The following is a 20,360-nucleotide window of genomic DNA, read 5'->3' on the forward strand; positions in this document are numbered from 1 at the left end:
AAGGCTACTCACCCTCCCCCTTTACAGCCTAACCGTTTGTCGATGTCCCTCATGAGCAGCCCCTCCAGCAGATCCCGCAACTCTTTGCTAAACGATTCCGGCAGTTCCACGTTCTATATTTTTAGGGAAAAGAAAAGAAAAAAAGAAACTTTATCAACCAAACCGCCCCCGGTGCGTTCCGACGTTGTAAAACTGGAGATAAATCCCACCATCGTCAGCGTCATCCGGTCGATCTCGTGCTTGTCCTTGGTTTTGTGCTGCCGGAACGGGGAGTGTCCCTTGAGCAGCTTGTACAGCATGCAGCCGAAGCTGAACCAGTCGGCACTCGAGTCGTACGGCGTCCCCTTGGAGAGCACCTCCGGCGCCATGTAGCCGTGCGTGCCGACCGACGCGTGCGGCTTCTTCTTGCTGAAATCGCAGGCCAGCCCGAGGTCCGAGATGCGCACGTGGCCGTTCTCGTCCAGCAGGATGTTGGCCGGCTTCAGGTCCCGGTACACGATGAAGCGCTTGTGCATGTGGTCGAGGCCCAGGATGACCTGGATGGGAGGAGAAGGGAAAATATGGTTATTAATAGTGTTGCAATTGTGGGTGAAATTTCAAACGGAATTCGTTTCAGATAAGGGGCTTCACATGATGATACTTTGGGGTTGAATTTGCACACACCCTCTCACTCGCTCTCTATTCTAGTCTGATTTTATAATAGGACATTGTAACAAGTGCTGTGAAGCCTTGGATGGTAACAACGAGTACGTTTGAATCTATTTCAATTTTCCTGGAAGTTGGAACTAAATTTGCAGAATTTTCCAATTTTTGTTTTAAAAACCATTATAACCGATGCACAGATTTGTTTCATTATATTTTGCAGTAAATATTAAATACAAAGTCCCAGTTCCACACAAATGGTATTCGAAACATCTTGTATTGGTGTAACTGTGTAACTTAGAATTGGACCAGAAGCAAAATTGAACAAATTTAAAAGTTTTTTTATTTTTTTTTTCATTAATTTACTTATTTTTTGAATTAGAGACTGGTATTGCTTCCCATAAAGGAAGGGAAGGAGTTGCATTAAATGGCGTAATTAATCTCCTGTTTTTAGAACCATTGTTCCAAGTCAACTGAGTACACTTTCGGGCCCGACCTAAACCACAGAATATTTTAGCAAGCTTCATAGTGCGTTTTGAAAATCTGGACAAAACCTACAAATTGCTTTTAAAAGATTGCAAAATGTTAGGTGGTTCCAAAGAAAACGACAAATTGGTAAAAGGTAACGAATCGTGGTTTTTCTGTACATTTGCTAAATCGATGCCCGTGTGCTCTCTTGTACTATTTAGATAGGAATCCTAGCAAATTTAGTACAAGAGAGCACACCGGCATCATTTAGATGAAATACTTTGTGGTCCCAAAATAATGTTTAACAAATGAAAAAGCCTTTATTTTAAATTTAAAATAACTATATTCAAATTGCACAAATAAACGCTGTGCAACTTGTTCTCAATAGTTAACAATTTATTTAATAAGTTTTTCAAGGACAATTTAAATTTTCAGCAATTTTGTTCCCAGATTTTTGGTGAAATATTGAAATAAGAAGGGGGTAGAGAAAACCTTAAAATAAAATTTACATTGGACATGAAAAAAAAACAATTTTGATTTCTTTTATTTTTTGGAGATGTTTTAGATGACCAAAAATGCCATTTAGCACTTAGTTACCAATAAAGTTTTGCGTTAGTAATGTTTTTTTTAAGATATTGATTTTTGCAAAATCATGAAATCAAGTTAAGGGGTTATATACATGTAAATCGACAAAAAAGTCAGAGGTTGGTGTGAGCACACAATTAAGGCGTCATCCATAAAGTATGTCACGCAAAAAACGGCCAAATTTAACCCCCCCTCCCCCCTATGTCACACTTTGTCACACAAGGTTGAACCCCCCCTCAAAAGTACGTCACATTTTGCCAAACCCTCCCCTCCATTTCTTTAAACTCTCATATTTTTGGTATTTTCGCCAATTTTAATATGAAAAAATAAATAATAAGTTGTATAATTATTATTTTTTTTAGAATAAACATTGCGATGGAAAAAAACAGTTTTTTATCTTTTAAAAATTAGAAGACCTAGTATAACATTCAAGGAATCAAAGGCTGATTAAGCCTACCGACATATGGAAATCTCATCCCAAAACGGTTATTGCATTTATTAATCGAGTAGAGCCTAACTGGGATAACATGCAAAGGCAGCCACCGCCCTCCACATCTCGATTGTGATAGACGAGCTGTGCTGCAAATAATATGCTGGGTCACACCACAATATACCTATAATTTGGTCGCAGTGGTACAAGGCTCTAAAAAAAATAACATTCAAGTATTAAAAAATCTTGAAAACTGTTTTTCACAGCTTTGTATCTAATAAGTTCGAACCTTTTATAGCAGTTTTCTTATGAACACTCTGCTTTCAAAGCATTTATTTTTATCGAGCAAGAATTTGCAAAATATTGAAGTCCCAGCTGAATAAAAAAATGTGACTATATAATAAATTATAATGCGATACTTCAAAATAATGGGAAGCAAACAAATGTAGAAAAGAGGATTTAATTCAAATGTGTACATTTCGAATTAATATTATGCAATCATAAAAAAAACCTAGCGTGACGTCACAGTCTCGCAAACCCCCCCTCCCCCCTTCGTCACATCTTGTCACACCTACGGTAACCCCCCTCCCCCCCTAAGAGCGTACGTACTTTATGGATGACGCCTAATTTTATTTAAAATCTGTTTTCAGGTCATTAAAATAAACATTTTCATCTATTATCAAAACAAATTTGAAGACATTTGGTTGTATCATTTCCGAGATATAGATATTTGAAGTAAGCAGTATCAAAAACCGGGTGCCACGATATTTCAACACTGCCTTGACCAAATCGGCTCGAAATTTTGGTGAACACTCGTTAAACCGGTCCTGTGTGCATGACGAAGGCCGATGTTCAAAAAACCTTTTTTAAAAAAAGATAAAAATATTTTTGGTGTTTTTCATATAAAAAATCGTCAGTTCTTAATATTTGTATTTTTTAAAAAAGCTAAATTTCAAAATCGGGCTTCGTCATGTACACGGGAAATGTCTTGGAAGTCTTCACACCGAATTCAGCCAATTTGGTCTATCCCATCTAGAGATATCGTGGCACCCGTAAATCAACTCGGTGTTTCAAGAAAAACGCTCACAAAGTTTGAAAGTTCGCTTTGCGCACGGCAAAATGTTGAGCTTAAAATCGTCTCAGTTTAATCATGTTATATCTTCATGAAACTTTCAGGAGTGATTCGAAATCATCTTTTTAGTGGATTCAATAAATTTTTAGTAATATGAAATTTTGTGATTTTCTACATGTATGTAACGTGTAACCCCTTAAACAAAAGTTTGCCTTTTTTGCCTTCCTTACTGAGGTAAGACTATAATCCTGCTCTAAAAATGAACTTTTTTATGGAGAGCTCAGAGACACACCTTCATGTATACTTATCGACTCAGAATCGAAAACTGAACAAATGTCTGTGTGTGTGTGTATGTGTGTGTGTGTGTGTGTGTATGTGTGTGTGTGTGTATGTATGTATGTGCCCAAAATTCTTGCCAAGTTTTCTCAGCACTGGCTGGACCGATTTTGATCAAACCGGTTGCATTCGACTTGGTTTAGGGTCCCATACGTCGCTATTGAATTGTTTGAAGTTTCGATAACTAGTTCAAAAGTTATGTATAAAAATGTGTTTTCACATATATCCGGATCTCATTTACATGCATGTAAACGATGTCCGGTTCCATCATCCGACCCATCGTTGGTTAGGTAATCGAGAGACCTTTCCAACGAGCTCACAACATCGAAGATCTGGCAACCCTGTCTTGAGTTATGATCACTTAAGTGATATTTATATGCATTTTTTGAATCCGGATCTCAATTAAATGTATTGGTTAGGTAATCGAGTGACCTTTCTAACGAATCCACAACATTGATGATCTGGCAAACCTTTCTCGAGTTATGACCACTTAAGTGATATTTATTTACTTATTTTTCTGGATCTAAAAAAATAGCTGAAATACAGTGAAACGACACAACATTTTCGCAACCTTTTAAAAGCAATTTGTAGGTTTTGTGCAGATCGACAAAACGCCTTTTGAAGGTTTCGAAAATATTGTATGGGTTTAGAGAAATCCAAGAAAAAAAAAGCGTAATGCCACCGCGTAAAAATTACCCATTGTTGGTAAAAAGTGAGGAAGGCATCAACAACATAGGTGGATCAAGTAAGTTTTTTGTTCGAAATTGGATTTTAATATACAGTCCAGATCCGAAGGCCTCTGACAAATTTTAATTCGGATAATCGAATCACGAAAACATTTTTTTTTTTTCGTTGTTTAATTTTTGACTGTCGAGCTTAAGTATGACCCCTAAACTACGCTAGAGAGATTTAAAATGTTTAAATCCAAGAGGGCGGCCAATATGGCGGTGACAAAATATTGAAATGCATTTTAATATTTAATGCTTAATGTGTTTAATTTGATGTTTAAAACAAGGACATTTTTTTCCGTAATTCGATTATCCGATGGGACTACGAAAACTTTCGGATAATCGAACTTCGGATAATCGAAACTTCCGATAATGGAGGCTTTGGATAATCGAGTCTGGACTGTGTTTTGCATAATTTCAAGTTATATCCACCTAAAGGTGATTTTTTTCTACGAAAGATTAGTTTTTTTTTTACCTTAAAGGCATGTTCAGCCATGGCCGACTTTGAAAATATTAAAAACGTTTAAATATTTCTCATAAATTTGAAAAAAAAATAAAGTTGGTTTCTGAGGTATAGCCTTTAATGGAAAAGACAAACACAGTTAAATAAGGTTTTGTGAGTATTTACCAAAAAGCGTTCAATATTCTACTAAAAATATATCATTTAAAATATTGAACCGAAACAAATATATCACAGTTTTTGATGTCTAACTTTTCAAAAGGTCTTAACAACTTAATTGCGACCTTATATTTCTGACTTGTTTAAAAAAAAAGAAAATATGTCTATTGAAAGAAACAAAAAATTCCACGAATGTTTTATTTTTTGACATTTAAAATTTGTCACCATTCTTCAATATGTTAAGTGAAAATGTGCAATAAAATGTTCAATATTAAAAATGCGCCAGGTTTGTAGTTTTCCTCCAAGCTTTTTGAAAATTAAATGCAAATAATAAAAGGTTTATTTATTTTTGAGGAAAAGAAAATGTTTTATGCAAAATTATCAACTTTTTGTTATTGGTGTACGACGGATTTTACAAGACTGTTTATTGAAAAATTCATGTTTTAAAATATGTTTTTTTTTTGTAATTTAAATCGGAATAGATTTGTCAGAAGCAAAGAAATTAATAAACGAACTTTTCCATACTTTCGCCCCAAAACATTCCCAAATTGTCTGCACTGAGATTCGGTACTGCGCCATTGAGCTTGAGTGACAAAAGTTCCAGCCCGACAAAGCTCTTCCACAACGCATATTGTGGATAAAATCTGATTTACAATCCTGTTTTCCAACCCCCACCCGCTTTCCCCCTTTTCCTCTTGTGGATTTGTGTGTGTTATCAGGAATTTGATAGATGCGTTTATTTTCTTTCGGACGAGCAGCTTTCAGAACAAACTCGTGCACAAAATTGGATTACACATGCAGTGACGAGCACACTCGTACTGAAAATGTAGAGTCGTGTGATTTCTGGTTTGAGGGAAATTTTCAATTTGCTTCCGGAAAGTTTATTTTCTATTTTGCGAATCGTTCTGACATTTATTATTTTATAATTTCATGAACATTGACGCAAACCAACGAATTGGGGCGAACCAAAATTCCAACTTCCATTAAAAATTCCAGAAATCCAAGCTGGAATGTAAATTATTCTCTAAATGCCATTGCCATCGTCATCTGATGCTTGCAATTCATTTTTATGCCCCGAGAGAAAAAAGAAGAAGAAAAAAGACCCGAACAAAATAGGAGACCAAACCATCAGGAAATTCGACTCCATTACGCGAATAGTCTCCGTAATAAATAATGAAACTGATAGCACCCACCAGAACGACATTGCGCGCCCAAGCCAGGCAGTGAAATGTCTCCATTTGACGACAAAGTTCCCTTCGTTTTGTCTGTCTGTGCACACCATCATTGCCACTGGAGGCTTCGTTTTACTTTATTTAGGGTGATGTAAGCAATTTTTGGACAAATTTTTGAAGAACCAAATTTAATTGATAATATTTAAAATGAAAATAAATAAATTTGTGAGTTCAACTCAAAACTATTGCAAGAAAAATAAAAAAAAGTTGCCATTTTTTTTTCCAAGTTCTACCCTATTTGCCTATGCTAACTGCAGCAGTTCAACCCAATTTCCGATCGCGTTTTAACTGAATGATTAATTCACCCACGTTCTCTCGACGACTTGCACTTAAGCTTCCTGTGTTTTTCTTCTTCGTCTTCTTTCCCTTCACCTTAGCTGTCACAGGAAGGCGTCCCGTTTCTCTCACCTACACACGCTGTCAACAGCACCGACACCCCGTGCCCTTATCGAATATTAAGGCGAGCTGAGCTGACTGAGTGAGTGGAAAAAGCAGCCCCGACATTTTCACGGCGAGTCGTGGGAGGCGTTGAAAAAAAAAAAACGAAGGAAATCCCAGCAGGTTCTGGTTCTGAGCTTTCGAGGAAAGAGCTTTTTGTTGCTTTTCTTTTTTTCCGGAGGAAGGAATTTTCTTTCGTGGGAGGTGATCCAAGCTGGCTGTGAACGGTAAAGTGCACTTTTTGTGTGACTATGATGTCACTTTGAATTTAATGTGAAGTTGTTTGTCTCCCGCCCCTTCAACATTTCATCAAACATCTGGCTGCAAAAAAACGGTTTTATTAAATGGTTTTTGTATTTTCAGGAGAGACGTTGCATTCAGCATTTATCGGGAGAATTTTCGCAAAAAATTAGCCTTAAAATTTGACTCAAATTCAAACTTGAAAATCAAAAAATCTCATGGAAATTTCAGTTCAAATCAATCCTACAGCAATATATAAATAACTTACCCCCTTTTTAAATGTCATTCTCGAGTGCTACTGGCTCCATATACACAAAAATTGCTTATATAAGCCTATGATAACATGTCTATAAAGTTCCAATGATGTCTGATTGATATTTTTGTCAATTTTACATGGAATTGCTCGAATTAAAAAGTTTGCAAATTAAGTTTAGAAAAGTTCCATTTGAAAATAATCTATTAAACTTAGTTTGTAACTAAGTTTCATTTTCATTGAAATTCCAAAAGAGTTCCTAAAATCGTGAACAAGCGTTCATGAAAATGGGAACAAAGTGTTCCAATCTCATGGAAGGTTTTTCAAAAACGATTTTGGGAACTATTTTGTTCTGCGTGTACAAACTTTTGTTGTATGGTTTTTGATTTTTGTTAGGTATTTTTAGGGACCTTTTTACAGAAATAATCTTTTCGTAAGCTTTTTGTGGAAAATGTTTGGCATGAATTTTTAAAGCAACTGTAGTGCTAGATTTTTGTCTCAATTCTTCAAAAAAAAATTTGGGTGATTTAAAGTTTCAAAAAAGTTCAAATTTAGGCATGCGTATATAATTTTGAGAAACTTTTAATAAAATTTGTGGATTGTGTAACAATTCAAATTTCTTACACGCACAAAAATGTTGCTAGTTTGAATCAACAAACATGTTTATTAAAATCAACTGCCATATTTTATCGAGTCAACTCACAAATTTAATGAATTCAATAAACACCTTTAGCCATCCAACCATCATGTTATTCAGTTTGACAAACTGGTTTATCGTTTGAGCGTTTCTTCTTTTAAACGTGTAGGGAAATTTTACTGTGTACTTTCTGTTCAATATTCTGCTTTCAAGATGGCGAACGGGCCAAACATAAGAAAATATCGTGCAATATTTTTATAAATTATAAATCGTGCGATCGAATCTTCATATTTATCATGACAATTTAAAAAAAGGATCAATTTGAAGCTGTTATCAGTGAGTATCCATTAAATTTTCAAAGAAATTATTTATTCTTCTTTATTATCCGTTTTCAGTAAAAAAGTGACCTCTTTTGAGGATTCATCAAGTTGCTCGAATAGGATATTTCTTTATTTTCCCCTAGCTGTGGACGCCGAAGGGAGCAGGTCTATCAGGTAACATAATTTTTATTTTCTTTTTTGCCAAAGTTAATTACTCAAAATTACTCTCAGGTTCTTCCATGTTGGCAACTGCAGCGATGATCCAAGCTCCAGAAACCGATGGCGGAAAGTGACATCGGTTGAGATCGGTGTTTGGCCACGTATGTCGAGAATCATCACTTAAAAATTAATGCATTTTTATGTTTCTTGCTCAAAAGAGTTGAATAATAATAATTGAAAAACAAAATCTTGACTTTGACATATTCAACAAAACAAAACATTATGGAACGGTAAAAAGATGGATTGAATCAACAATCGTGATGTTTCAACCAACCTATCATGATAGTTCCTTTGACAATCATGTTTGTTGGTTTGATAAAAGCGATTATAAAAATTACAAACAAACAACGTTTTGATGACAACAATCTCGTTTATTAAGCCCACAAACATGTTAGGTTGAATTTGGCAAACATGTTTGCTGGCCCTGAGATGACAAACATGTTTGTGAGGTGCATCAAACATTTTGCCAGATTCACAATCGGATTTTTCTGCGTGTATTAAAAGCTTGTAACTTTGGAGATAAAAAGTTTGAAGTAGTTAAATTCAGTGTTAGGTCATATTAGTACGAACAACTTGAACTCTATTACATAGGAAAAGTTCTCCACGAAATCAGTCGATTTCTTTGTATTCGGCAAAATTGTAGGACTAATCAGAAAAAAAAACAAAATTTACCAAGTTTTTAATTATATTTTTATTATAAATAGTTGAATTCCCAAATCCGCTACAATTTTTTGAAGAAAGAGTTAATTTTAGCAATTTTTTACATGCTTTTTTGATGAAAAAACGATTTTTGTTTTTGGACACATTTTTGAAAAAAAGTGAATAGTTATTTAATTATTTAAGTTTGACTATGAGAAAAAAAAAACAATTCTGAAATAAAAATTTCAAAAAGTTGAAGTTCTAAGTATCAACCAAACTGCGCTCAACTTCTAAATGGCGATATTTCTGAAACTAATGGTCCGATTTTTAATGATAAATCTTGAATCTTTCGTAATACTTTGTGATCCCCGCAAAAAAAAATCTACCGTGACTAACATTTCAAAACGGCTAAAAATGTAAGTTTTGTTTAGATTTTTAGCCCTTTTAAAGAGTAATACGAGAATCCCTCCAAATTTAAAGATTTTCGAAAATTTAAATGCCATTTTTAAATGGATGGCTGCAAACATTGTAGGGAGACTTGAGTTTTCATGGAGAAATGTTCAGAAGTCTTTAAATAAATATTGCAGAAAATGTGGGAACTAAACATTACAAAGCAATCAGTTTAAATTTGTTGAAAATTAATTAGACAAATGAAAATTTACTAAGTTTGTCTTCTCCTCCTCTCTTATATCAGTTTTTTTATGCATAAACATATTGTCATTGTCAAAATAATATTTAAAATTTAACTTTCACTAGCCAGTTAGTATTATCTTCCAGGCTGATTTGTGTTATAAATAGAGCTTCAAAATGAGACAATTTAATCAACAAGATTTTGGAGTTTTTGCAGGTTATTTTTTTAAAATTTGTGTGCTAGAATTTGTATAAATTCTCCTTATAGATTTTTTTGTAAAGCTCGTTTTTCCACAAAAATGTGCGGATCAAATGCTCTTGGCGGTGCTTGATAATAAAACTTATCGATCAAATATTAAGTACAAAGTTGATTAGAAATTGAATTAATAAAATATGCTAATTTGGAAAATAGTATTTGGGAAATCTTTTTTTTTTCTTAACATATTTTTATTAGGTCCTTTTAGGTGCTGTGACCAGGTTATGACCGAGGATCGGTCAACAACTAATATATAACAAAAAAAAAACTCATTGCACTTCATACATCATCATTAAACTGGCAAGGGTTACTTGGTCCAAGCGGGTCTTGCAAATGAAAATCTTTCTGATACATATTGAATCCTTTGGATCAAAAAGTCGTAGTTAAATCATTCCCTAGTAAACACCGAATATAAAATTCAAATTCTTCCATAAAACAAAGCTAATGCAATCTCTTCGCCAAGTTAATGCGACCGCCAAATTCCCTCATTGACCATAAAAAACACATTCAACTGCGTCCAAAGTTCCGACCACCAATTGCCAATAACTCTGGGCCCACAAAAAGTGTTTATCTAAGCCCGGCGAAAAACCCCACCCCAACCCATTCGCGTCTTTTTATCGGGTCACTTTCCGAGGAAGGTGCCATCAATCCGCGACGAGGCCCTCACATTCTAAGAAACCGTTATTGGCCTCGACAGATGGTTCAATAAAAGTCAGCGCACGCCGCCCCGTCCAACTTTAACTTCATAAAATCTGACCACCGCGCTAAAACACAATCGAATCGATTGCCACCTCCACTCCCTCTACCACCTTGTTGATTTATGGGCCGACGAACCAAGAGCCGAAGACAAATGCCGCCACCACCCCGTTGTGTAAAAGCTGAATTTCGCCATCTTGGCAGTTTCCCATTTTCTTTATTTGAGCCCATTTATCGAGCCACGGCGCAATTAGATTCGACACCAGAACATTGTTGTCAAGATGGAAAATCATTAGTGTGGACACGAACCCTTGGTAAGTGGTGTTGAGAAGAAGACTGTAAATTGTAAACAAGGAATAAAAAACAACATTAGATGTTTTTTTTCAAAAATGTAAAAAAAAGACCCTAGAGTGAATTTGAGTTATTACAACTTTAACCTAATGGGTCATTCGCTCCCAACATTTATTCCATTTTTTTTTTCACAATAACCGCATTCTTGTCCCACCACTGTACAACATTGTGTTCGATGAGACATTTTTGCATTTATTTTATGCTTGTGGACATTTATTCTTGTGTAACTTTTTTTCTGACTCGAAAGAAGAAAAAGTTTAAAAAGTAGATCAATTTTGTTGGATATTTTAAAAATTTATAATTATTGAAGTTAATTTAATTTGTTCAAAAAATGGGACAGCTATGCATTTATGGGTAGGACAAACAATTCGACAAAAAGTTAGTTTTTCAAACCAAATCGAGATATGTTGTTAACGATAACCGTCATCAGGGGTGACATTGGGTCTGGGGGTGAGATTGGGTCATACAAAAATGCTGAAATTTGTACGACCCAATTTCACCCCCCAGACCCAATGTCACCCCTGATGACGGTACCTTATCTTGGTTATCATTTCTCATGTATAGTAAATGTTTAAAATAAACCTATTCAATCAAAATCTGCTCAGACTTTGAACTTTGAAATTGCTCAAATTATTATAACTAGCAATATGGGTATCAAACGTTGTACAAATTGTTAGTGTAAAATACTCAAATATTTCCAAAATTTTTTCCATACTTGGTAACGAATGACCCATAGGGGAAAAATCCCCAAATAAAATAAACAATAACAACAATTCCATACTATTCATACAAATAACCATAGTTGGCAAAATACATAAATTCTAATACCGTGTAAAATCCATACAAATGTTCCCGTAGGTTTGTAACCCATTTTGAAGTTTAAATTTTTTCAGTGTTTTAAAAATACGGTATTTCAAAAACTAGTGTATTTTACACTTTGAAAATAGTTGATTTTTTTAAACTGGAACATTGAATAACTAAAATTGTATAAATTTGAAAATTATATAAGTTTGTAAATTTTAAAAGATAGAAAAATTCATAAATTTTAAATTTTTATAAAATTAGAAATTTTAAAATTTTATTAATTTAAAAATTTTATAAATTTTAAAATTTTGTAAATTTAAAAGCTTTATAAATTTAAAAATTTCATATATGGGTAATTCTCTACCAACTCACACGAAATCGGGAAAAGTTGCCCCGACCCCTCTTAGATTTGCGTGAAACTTTGTCCTAAGGGGTAACTTTTGTCCCTGATCACGAATCCGAGGTCCGTTTTTTGATATCTCGTGACGGAGGGGCGGTACGACCCCTTCCATTTTTGAACATGCGAAAAAAGAGGTGTTTTTCAGTAATTTGCAGCCTGAAACGGTGATGAGATAGAAATTTGGTGTCAAAGGGACTTTTATGTAAAATTAGACGCCCGATTTGATGGCGTACTCAGAATTCCGAAAAAACGTATTTTTCATCGAAAAAAAAACACTAAAAACGTTTTAAAAATTCTCCCATTTTCCGTTACTCGACTGTAAAAAATTTTGGAACATGTCATTTTATGGGAAATTCAATGTACTTTTCGAATCTACATTTTCCCATAAGGGTCATTTTTTCATTTAGAACAAAATTTTTCATTTTAAAATTTCGTGTTTTTTCTAACTTTGCAGGGTTATTTTTTAGAGTGTAACAATGTTCTACAAAGTTGTAGAGCAGACAATTAAAAAAATTTTGATATATAGACATAAGGGGTTTGCTTGTAAACATCACGAGTTATCGCGATTTTACGAAAAAAAGTTTTGAAAAAGTAACTTTTTGCATTTCTCTTTGTTTCGTCGTCCGTGTCTGTCGCGGGTGACCATGAACGGCCATGATCGATGACGACCAACTTTTTCAAAACTTTTTTTCGTAAAATCGCGATAACTCGTGATGTTTATAAGCAAACCCCTTATGTCTATATATCAAAATTTTTGTAATTGTCTGCTCTACAACTTTGTAGAACAATGTTACACTCTAAAAAATAACCCTGCAAAGTTAGAAAAAACACGAAATTTTAAAATGAAAAATTTTGTTCTAAATGAAAAAATGACCCTTCTGGGAAAATGTAGATTCGAAAAGTACATTAAATTTCCCATAAAATGACATGTTCCAAAATTTTTTACAGTCGAGTAACGGAAAATGGGAGAATTTTTAAAACTTTTTTAGTGTTTTTTTCGATGAAAAATACGTTTTTTTTCGGAATTCTGAGTACGCCATCAAATCGGGCGTCTAATTTTACATAAAAGTCCCTTTGACACCAAATTTCTATCTCATCACCGTTTCAGGCTGCAAATTATTGAAAAACACCTCTTTTTTCGCATGTTCAAAAATGGAAGGGGTCGTACCGCCCCTCCGTCACGAGATATCAAAAAACGGACCTCGGATTCGTGATCAGGGACAAAAGTTACCCCTTAGGACAAAGTTTCACGCAAATCGAAGAGGGGTCGGGGCAACTGCTGTGTGAGTTGGCGGAGAATTACCCATATTCGGAAATTTATAGATTTGAAATTTTACAAATTTGAAATTTTATAAATATGAAATTTTATAAATTTGAAATTTTATAAATTTAAAAATTATAAAAATTTTAATGTTTAATAAATTTGAAAATTTAATAAATTTGAAAATTTCATGATTTTGAAAAATTTATAAATTTAATTTTTTTATTAAATTGAAATTTGTATACGTTTTAGAATTTTATGAATTTGCTTTTTCTTTTAACTTATAACTTTCATAAAATCTGAAAATTTAATAAATTCATTTTTTTATAAATTTGAAAATTAAATAATTTATTTAAATTTTTTTTTCAAATTTTTTTTTCATAGATTTTATAATTTTATAAATCTGATTTTTTTTAATTTTAAATTTTATAAATTTGAAAGTGTTATAAATTTTAAAATTTCATTCAATAACCTGCCAAAAATTATTAATTTAAAAATTTAATAAATTTATTAAAAAAATCTTATTTTATTAAAAAAAAACTATTTTTTTTAATCTAATTTATTAAACAAATCTAAATAATTTAAAAAAAAAATCTAATTTATAAAAAAAATCTTATTTATTGAAAAAATCAAAATTATCAAAAAAAAAAAAACAAATTTATTAAAAAAAATCTATTTTATTTCAAAAATTGAATTTATAAAAAAAAAAAATTTCAAATTTATAAATTTGTTAATTTAAAAAATTTGAATATTTTAGTAATTTGAAAATTTTATTAATTTGAAAATTATAGTAATTAGAAAATTTTATTCTTCTGAAAGTTTTATTAATTTGAAAATTTCATTAATTTTAAATTTCATTAATTTTAAATTAATTTGAAAATGTTATTAATTTAAAAATTTAATTAATTTGAAAATTTTATTAATTTGAAAATTTTATTAATTTGAAAATTTTATTATTCGGAAAATTTTATTTATTTGAAAATAATATTAATTTGATAAGTTTAAAAAAATTGAAAATATTATAAATTTGAAAAAAGTGATATTTAGCCAAAGTTTTAGTATTTCGCATAAAAACATCTTATTTAGTGAGCAAATAGTGTTGTTTGACCTGGAAAATAAGAAAATTTTATTATCATCATTTTTTTTTTTAATGTATAATTGTAGTTTGATAACGGTAACGATAAAATTATCCGCAATAACCTAATCGTTCGAAAGAGTTAATCCTTAATTTAAAAAAAACAAATTATAAGAAAGAAAATCAAGAGTATTTTTAAAAGGTCCTATAACTTTTTGTCTTTCATATGTTTATAGAAGCCTATCAGAAAAAAAACTCAAGAAATAGCTTGTGTTTTCAACACATTTATTTATGTTTTCAAAAATGCTTAAAATATAATTAAAAGGTTAAAAATAATGTAGTAAAGCAAAATCGAAAAAAATATTCCTTTACATTTACAAATAAATTCAAAACTGTTTGTGAAATCAATTCCAATTTGTATTGAATAACCAATCTGTATAAATTTACCACCAACTAAGATTTAACATGTTATTTTATGGTATACATAATAATAATCTGAAAATAATAATAAGTTATGAAATAATCTTTGCAAACTGAATTGAAAAACACTGCAAAAGTGGGAGTTTTAGGTAGATTTAATAAGAAAATATTTTTATCTCAGTCTCTCGGGAAATTTTGAGAATATCAAAATAAAATAACAAATTTAGCAGCAGAAAATTATCTACAAAACACAAAAAAAAAACTCGGATACAAGTATAAGATTTCAACGTTCAAGGGATACCTTACAGGTGGAAAATCAACTTTCCCACAATTTCGTATATTGAACCGAAAGTCATAAATCAAGCGCAGAGTCCAATACAATGCCAAGAGAAAAGCACGAAAAAAACGCCGAAATTTCTGGAACCAGAACAACGCAATTTCACCTTGCCTTGACAAAACACAAAAAAACAGCAATTTCGTTTCGTTTGGTTTGGCCAACCACAGCCAATTCAGTTCAGGGATGGTTCTGCCCAATTACCACCCACCACCCGATGCTTCCAATACAAACCCATTACAATTGGCAACTACAACTTTTCGTACACCATTACAATCAACTTTTCGCGTGAAATTGGGAGCGAAAAAAAAAGAAGCGACCGTTTCTTAGGGTTTTATTGCAGCATCTTCTGAAGCCATCATTATTCTCCCTTTTTTTTCTTATTTATTTTTCCTCCGGTGGATGCCAACTGATGAGTCAAATTGCATGAAAATGGTGAATTTTACGAGATTCGCTCGCTCCTTCTGAGTCTGCACTTATTTTATGTCTTCCGTGGGAGCACGGGAAGGAGTAGAAAAAAAACACAAACTTTGCAACGTTGCAACTTTTTGAGCTTACGTTACTTTGGGTAACTGGGTTAATTTTTAGCATTTTTGAATTTTTTTGTAACATTTAAAAAATCAGTATATTGTATTTTTTTTAAACAGTTTTCAAAACATTGATTTTTGAATTAAAAAAAACTAGTTTTAAACCCACCGTGTTCCAACACAATCTAAACTGGGTATCCGTCCCTTCGTGGTCCCACGTGGCTTGCCACGGATGTTTCCGTTTTACACGCTTTGCCCCTTCTCCGGTTTGACCCTTGCATCAACTCCCCCCTCAGTATAGCTTAAGATCCTCGCTGTCAGTCGAGCTTCCGGGTTCGGTCCATTTCCGGACCGGAAAGTTTCTTTTTCTTGGTGGGTGCATTACTGAGCTTCCAGTTTTCTTACAGTTTTGATGCCTCTTCTTTTTCTGCTAACACGAGATGAGAAAAACGAAACGGAAGCCCTTTTTTACGGGGAAACCCCTTCCTGTGTGTTAAGGAAGTTGGACTGACCAGAATGGAATTGGAAATAGGGGGTTAAATTGGTCAAATAGTATCAAAAATATTAAATATGATTAGCCCAATTTTTTAAAGATTTCCTTCAAGTTGGGGAAATTATGTTGTCCCAAAAAGTTCAATTTCGGTGTCCTATTTTTCTTTTCTGTAATTTTTTTTCGAAAAGAAAAAAAGCATATGAAATAACATATTTTTCCGTGTATCAAAGTTTATAAACACATAAAACTGGTAAAAGATAATAGTTTAGAAGTTGTAAAATAGTCCTATATTCATTAAGGGGTTACATACATGTATATTGTCAAAAATGTCAAAGGTTGGTATGAGCACACATTTAAACTTTTTTTAAATCTGTTTTCAGGGTGTTAAAATATACATTTTCATCTGTTAACAATACAAATTTGAGGTCATTTGTAAGTATCATTGCCGAGATATAACTATCTGAAGTTATCAGTTTCAAAAAACGGGTGCCAGGATATCTCAACACTGCTTTGACCAAATCGGCTCAAAATTTTGGTGAAGACTCGTTAAACCGGTTCCGTGTGCATGACGAAGGCCGATTTTCAAGAACTTAATTATTTAAAAAGATAAAAATATTTTCATGTTTTTCATACAAAAAATCGTCAGTTTTTGATTTTTGTATTTAAAAAAAAAGCAAAATTTCAAAATCGGGCTTTGTCATGCATACGAGATATGTCTTGAGAGTCTTCAGCCCAAATTTCAGACAATTTGGTCTATCCCATCTCGAGATATCGTGGCACCCGTAAATCACCTCGGTGTTTAGAGAAAAACGTTCACAAAGTTTGACAGTTTGCTTTGCGCATGGCAAAATTTTGAGACTAAATCGTCTTTTACTCAGTTTAGTCACAAAATATTGTTATGAAACATTCAAAAGTGATTGAAAATCATCTTTTTAGTGGATTTAGTGAATTTTCTGTAATATGATTTTTTGTGATTTTCTACATGTATGTAACCCCTTAAATTTCTTAAAAAAAAAGAAAATTTAGTTTTTTGGACCTTTCTTTTTAAAAAAAAACTCTAGATTTGTCTTGTTCATTATTTTTTAAATAGCAAATAAAAGGACAATTTCACATCTTCTAAATTATTATCTTTTACTAGTTTTATGTTTCTATAAACGTTGATACTCGGAAAAATATGCTATTTTATATGCTTTTTATCTTTTCACAAATTACGATAATTGGCAAATTTTTTAACAAGTTACGATTTTTCTAAAAAAAAAACTACAGAGAAGAAAAATAGGACACCGAAATTGGACTTTTTCGGAGAACAAAATTTGAAAAAAGAAGGAAATCTTTAAAAAATGGGCTAAACAAATTTAATATTTTTGATCTTATTTGGTCCAATCTGGTCAGAAAAATAGTTTATTTTTATATGCTTTTTTCTTTTCACAAAATTGCAAAATAGGCAAAAACCATATCAGAATTTTTCGAAAATAAAAATGATAAAAAAAAAGATAAGCCACCGAGATTCATAACTTAACAAAGTACTGATAAAATTCACTTCCTTTTTTCAAAAATGTTACTAAAAATGTTGCACTTAATCAAAATTTCACTGACTAATTTTGATTGGAAATTTGAATTAACATTACAAAATGTAGAAAGAAAACATTGAATTTTTTTTCTTTTTATATTTAATTAAAACATTTATTACTTAGTCAATATTTTTTGCCTGTTCTGAAATTTTCAGAAAATAAAAATAAATATGAAAATGATATGGACAAACAGAAGGCAGACATGTAGTTTAAGCAATATTCAAAAATGCAAAAAAAATATGGCCGAAATCTCAGAGAATTGCTTAGCTATTGATATTATGATTAGTAAATTAGCATAGCATAGCATAGCATAGCATAACAGATCTTCACACACAATTGTCAATTCAATATTTTAGGACAATTTGACTGTTGCCGAACGTGAATTTCTACAATGTGCTCCAAGGCTACGCCGATATAGTCACCGAGCGATTAACCCTCTACAACCCAACCCCGCCTTTAGACGGGCCTAGATTTAAAAAAATCACCAAAAATCAATTTTTCAACCAATTTTCGATCTTTAAAAAGCATTGGAAAGAAGAACTCTTTAAATTTTAGAAAATTTATGGGTTGGAAGTTTTACTTGTTTAATGTGACTTTGCCAATGTTTTTATAAATGTAATTTTTTTAGGGGTCAACTTTGGCTGTGTTTTGTACTAACATTTCCTATATTTTAAGTAAAAAGAAATATGCAGTAATTTTTCTAGTGTCCCAAACTATGCCTCTACGCATTTTTTACAACTTAAATGATAATGGTGCCATTTTATAGCAAAAAATGTGAAAACAGGCAAAAAATTGAAAAAATGACTGTAAAAACATGAAAAAATTAGATAGGCAAAATGTAATGATAGGAGGTGGTAGAATAGGCCAAATACTACCAAAAACAAACATAAACTAAACAAGATAAATGCAAATTAAAATACTAAAAATGGAACAAGAAAAACATAAAACAAGAGAAGTAAAGTTTTTCGTAGAACAAAAGTTAGTCAAAATGACCTCCTGAACATGGGAAAAATAAAAATTTTCGAAAAAAAAATTATTTGTTCACTAAGTGAATTGAACTTTAAATTTGAAATAAGAATTGTATCAAACTTCGGTCCATTTCACCCCAATTATCCCTCCTCTCCCAACAAGAATGACAGTGCTTCATACACACTGCTGCTACACGACTCTGCTGGTTGTGGGTGGCGTTTATTACATTCTTGTGCCACCGCAGCCGGAAATGAGTGTTCATTTTTGATGAGCGATTGGTATGTGCTACTCGGAGTAGGAGGAGGTGCCAAAGTGGCAGGATATCGATGAGCTTCCATCATGATGGCCACCGCCGCCACCACCAGCATCGACAACAATGTTGAGTTGGATGTTGCTCTTTCTTGGCTTGGGATGTCGACTGTGTAACATTTAGTAGAGAATTGCTGTCAGAACTTGGAGTAGCAGTAAAACCAAGAGGGGCCTTTCATGTCATGGATCGAATTACACTTCTTCAGGGAAGGTCGACAGGAGGTGCTAGCCAAACTGACATAAATGAGTTTAATTGGATTAGCTGTGTTGGGGCAGCATCCAGGGCGATTTTTGGCGGCAAAATCTAATTAAAGTTTTGGTTTGTTTTAAGAACATTATCGAAAAATGTATCAAAATTTCCCAGAAGTAAGATTGGATACATTCCAAAAATCCAAAAATGTTTGTAATTTTTGTAAACAAAAACGTTTCAAAAATGCAAATCTGATTTTATGCCGGGATGTCATGCAACAAATTTCCTAAACAAATAACTCAAACTTATCAAATCTGCACTGTTAGAAGAATGATCCACTTTAAATTAACAAGATTATAATTTTGAACATTTTTTGGATCGTTAAACAATAAATCAAGATTACTCTCTCCTTTCTCGCATACTTCCAGTTACCATCCGGTAACGAGATTATCATTAACCAGCAGGACACACACACCAACACACTGTGACATTCTGCAGCAATTTTCTTCTCTATCGCTTGGAAAATGGGCGCTGCTTCTGAGTTTGAGGTGGTGGTGCAACTTTGCAGCCCAGTTTAACATAGCTGCAGTGGTAGTTTGTCGTGGCCAGGAACATCCTAGCACCGAACTAGGACACAACTACACGCTGAGAACCTAGGGTTCACAGAAAAAAAAGAATGGTAATATTACATCTGGAAAGGGGTACATCTTATAAGTCAGAAAAAATGTGTAATTTTACCACTATTCTGGTGTAATGTCGCATTTTCAGTCTAAATTGAGGTAAAATTACATCATAAAAGAGGTAATTTTCTTCCTTCTAAAATTAAACCTTCCAAATTTACATTTTTTTTGCTGTGTTGGCTTCTACAAACACAATCTGGTTTGTAATAAAGGTAACAGAGTGAACAAGTAAAATGTTTTGCTTTGTTTTATTTTTCAACGGGGGATTTAGAAAAAAAAAAAAAGCAGCAATACCTACTACCAATATTTGCTCTTACAAACCCCTTTTCCCTTTTTCCCTGCCATTTTTAACTGAATGGACCAAGTAGGATGAAATTTGAATTGGAGGCAGAAAAAATTGTAACTAACACTGTGTTGTGCAATTCCTTCAATAGTTTAATTTAAATTTGAAATTAATAATTAAGTGGTACTCTGGTGTAACCAAGGGCGTTCGAGGGTTAATATAGTCATGCGTCTCCATCAAAAATATCTGAGAA

General features: G+C 32.7%; 1 protein-coding gene and 1 long non-coding RNA gene across 8 annotated transcripts in view; one reads left to right on the top strand and one right to left on the bottom strand.

Moving 5' to 3' along the window:
* LOC120415167 (G protein-coupled receptor kinase 1) overlaps positions 1-20,360 on the bottom strand; it is a 265,002-nt gene that overhangs the window by 31,183 nt on the left and 213,459 nt on the right. For 6 of the 7 annotated variants that reach the window (XM_039576611.2, XM_039576609.2, XM_039576607.2 and 3 more), the window contains exons 9-10: positions 207-536; positions 13-113 (exon numbers count right to left, since the gene is read on the bottom strand). In XM_039576611.2, coding sequence (XP_039432545.1) covers positions 13-113; positions 207-536 — 431 coding nt within the window. The remainder of the gene's footprint in view (positions 1-12; positions 114-206; positions 537-20,360) is intronic. The other variant, XM_039576612.2, reaches the window with a different exon arrangement.
* LOC128093140 (uncharacterized) lies at positions 7,475-9,129 on the top strand. Its single transcript, XR_008212264.1, has 3 exons — positions 7,475-8,016; positions 8,076-8,174; positions 8,232-9,129. It is a non-coding gene; the product is annotated as an uncharacterized LOC128093140 (long non-coding RNA).

Source organism: Culex pipiens, chromosome 2 (assembly GCF_016801865.2).
Source record: "Culex pipiens pallens isolate TS chromosome 2, TS_CPP_V2, whole genome shotgun sequence".
In the NCBI taxonomy this organism is placed as follows: Eukaryota; Metazoa; Arthropoda; class Insecta; order Diptera; family Culicidae; genus Culex; species Culex pipiens.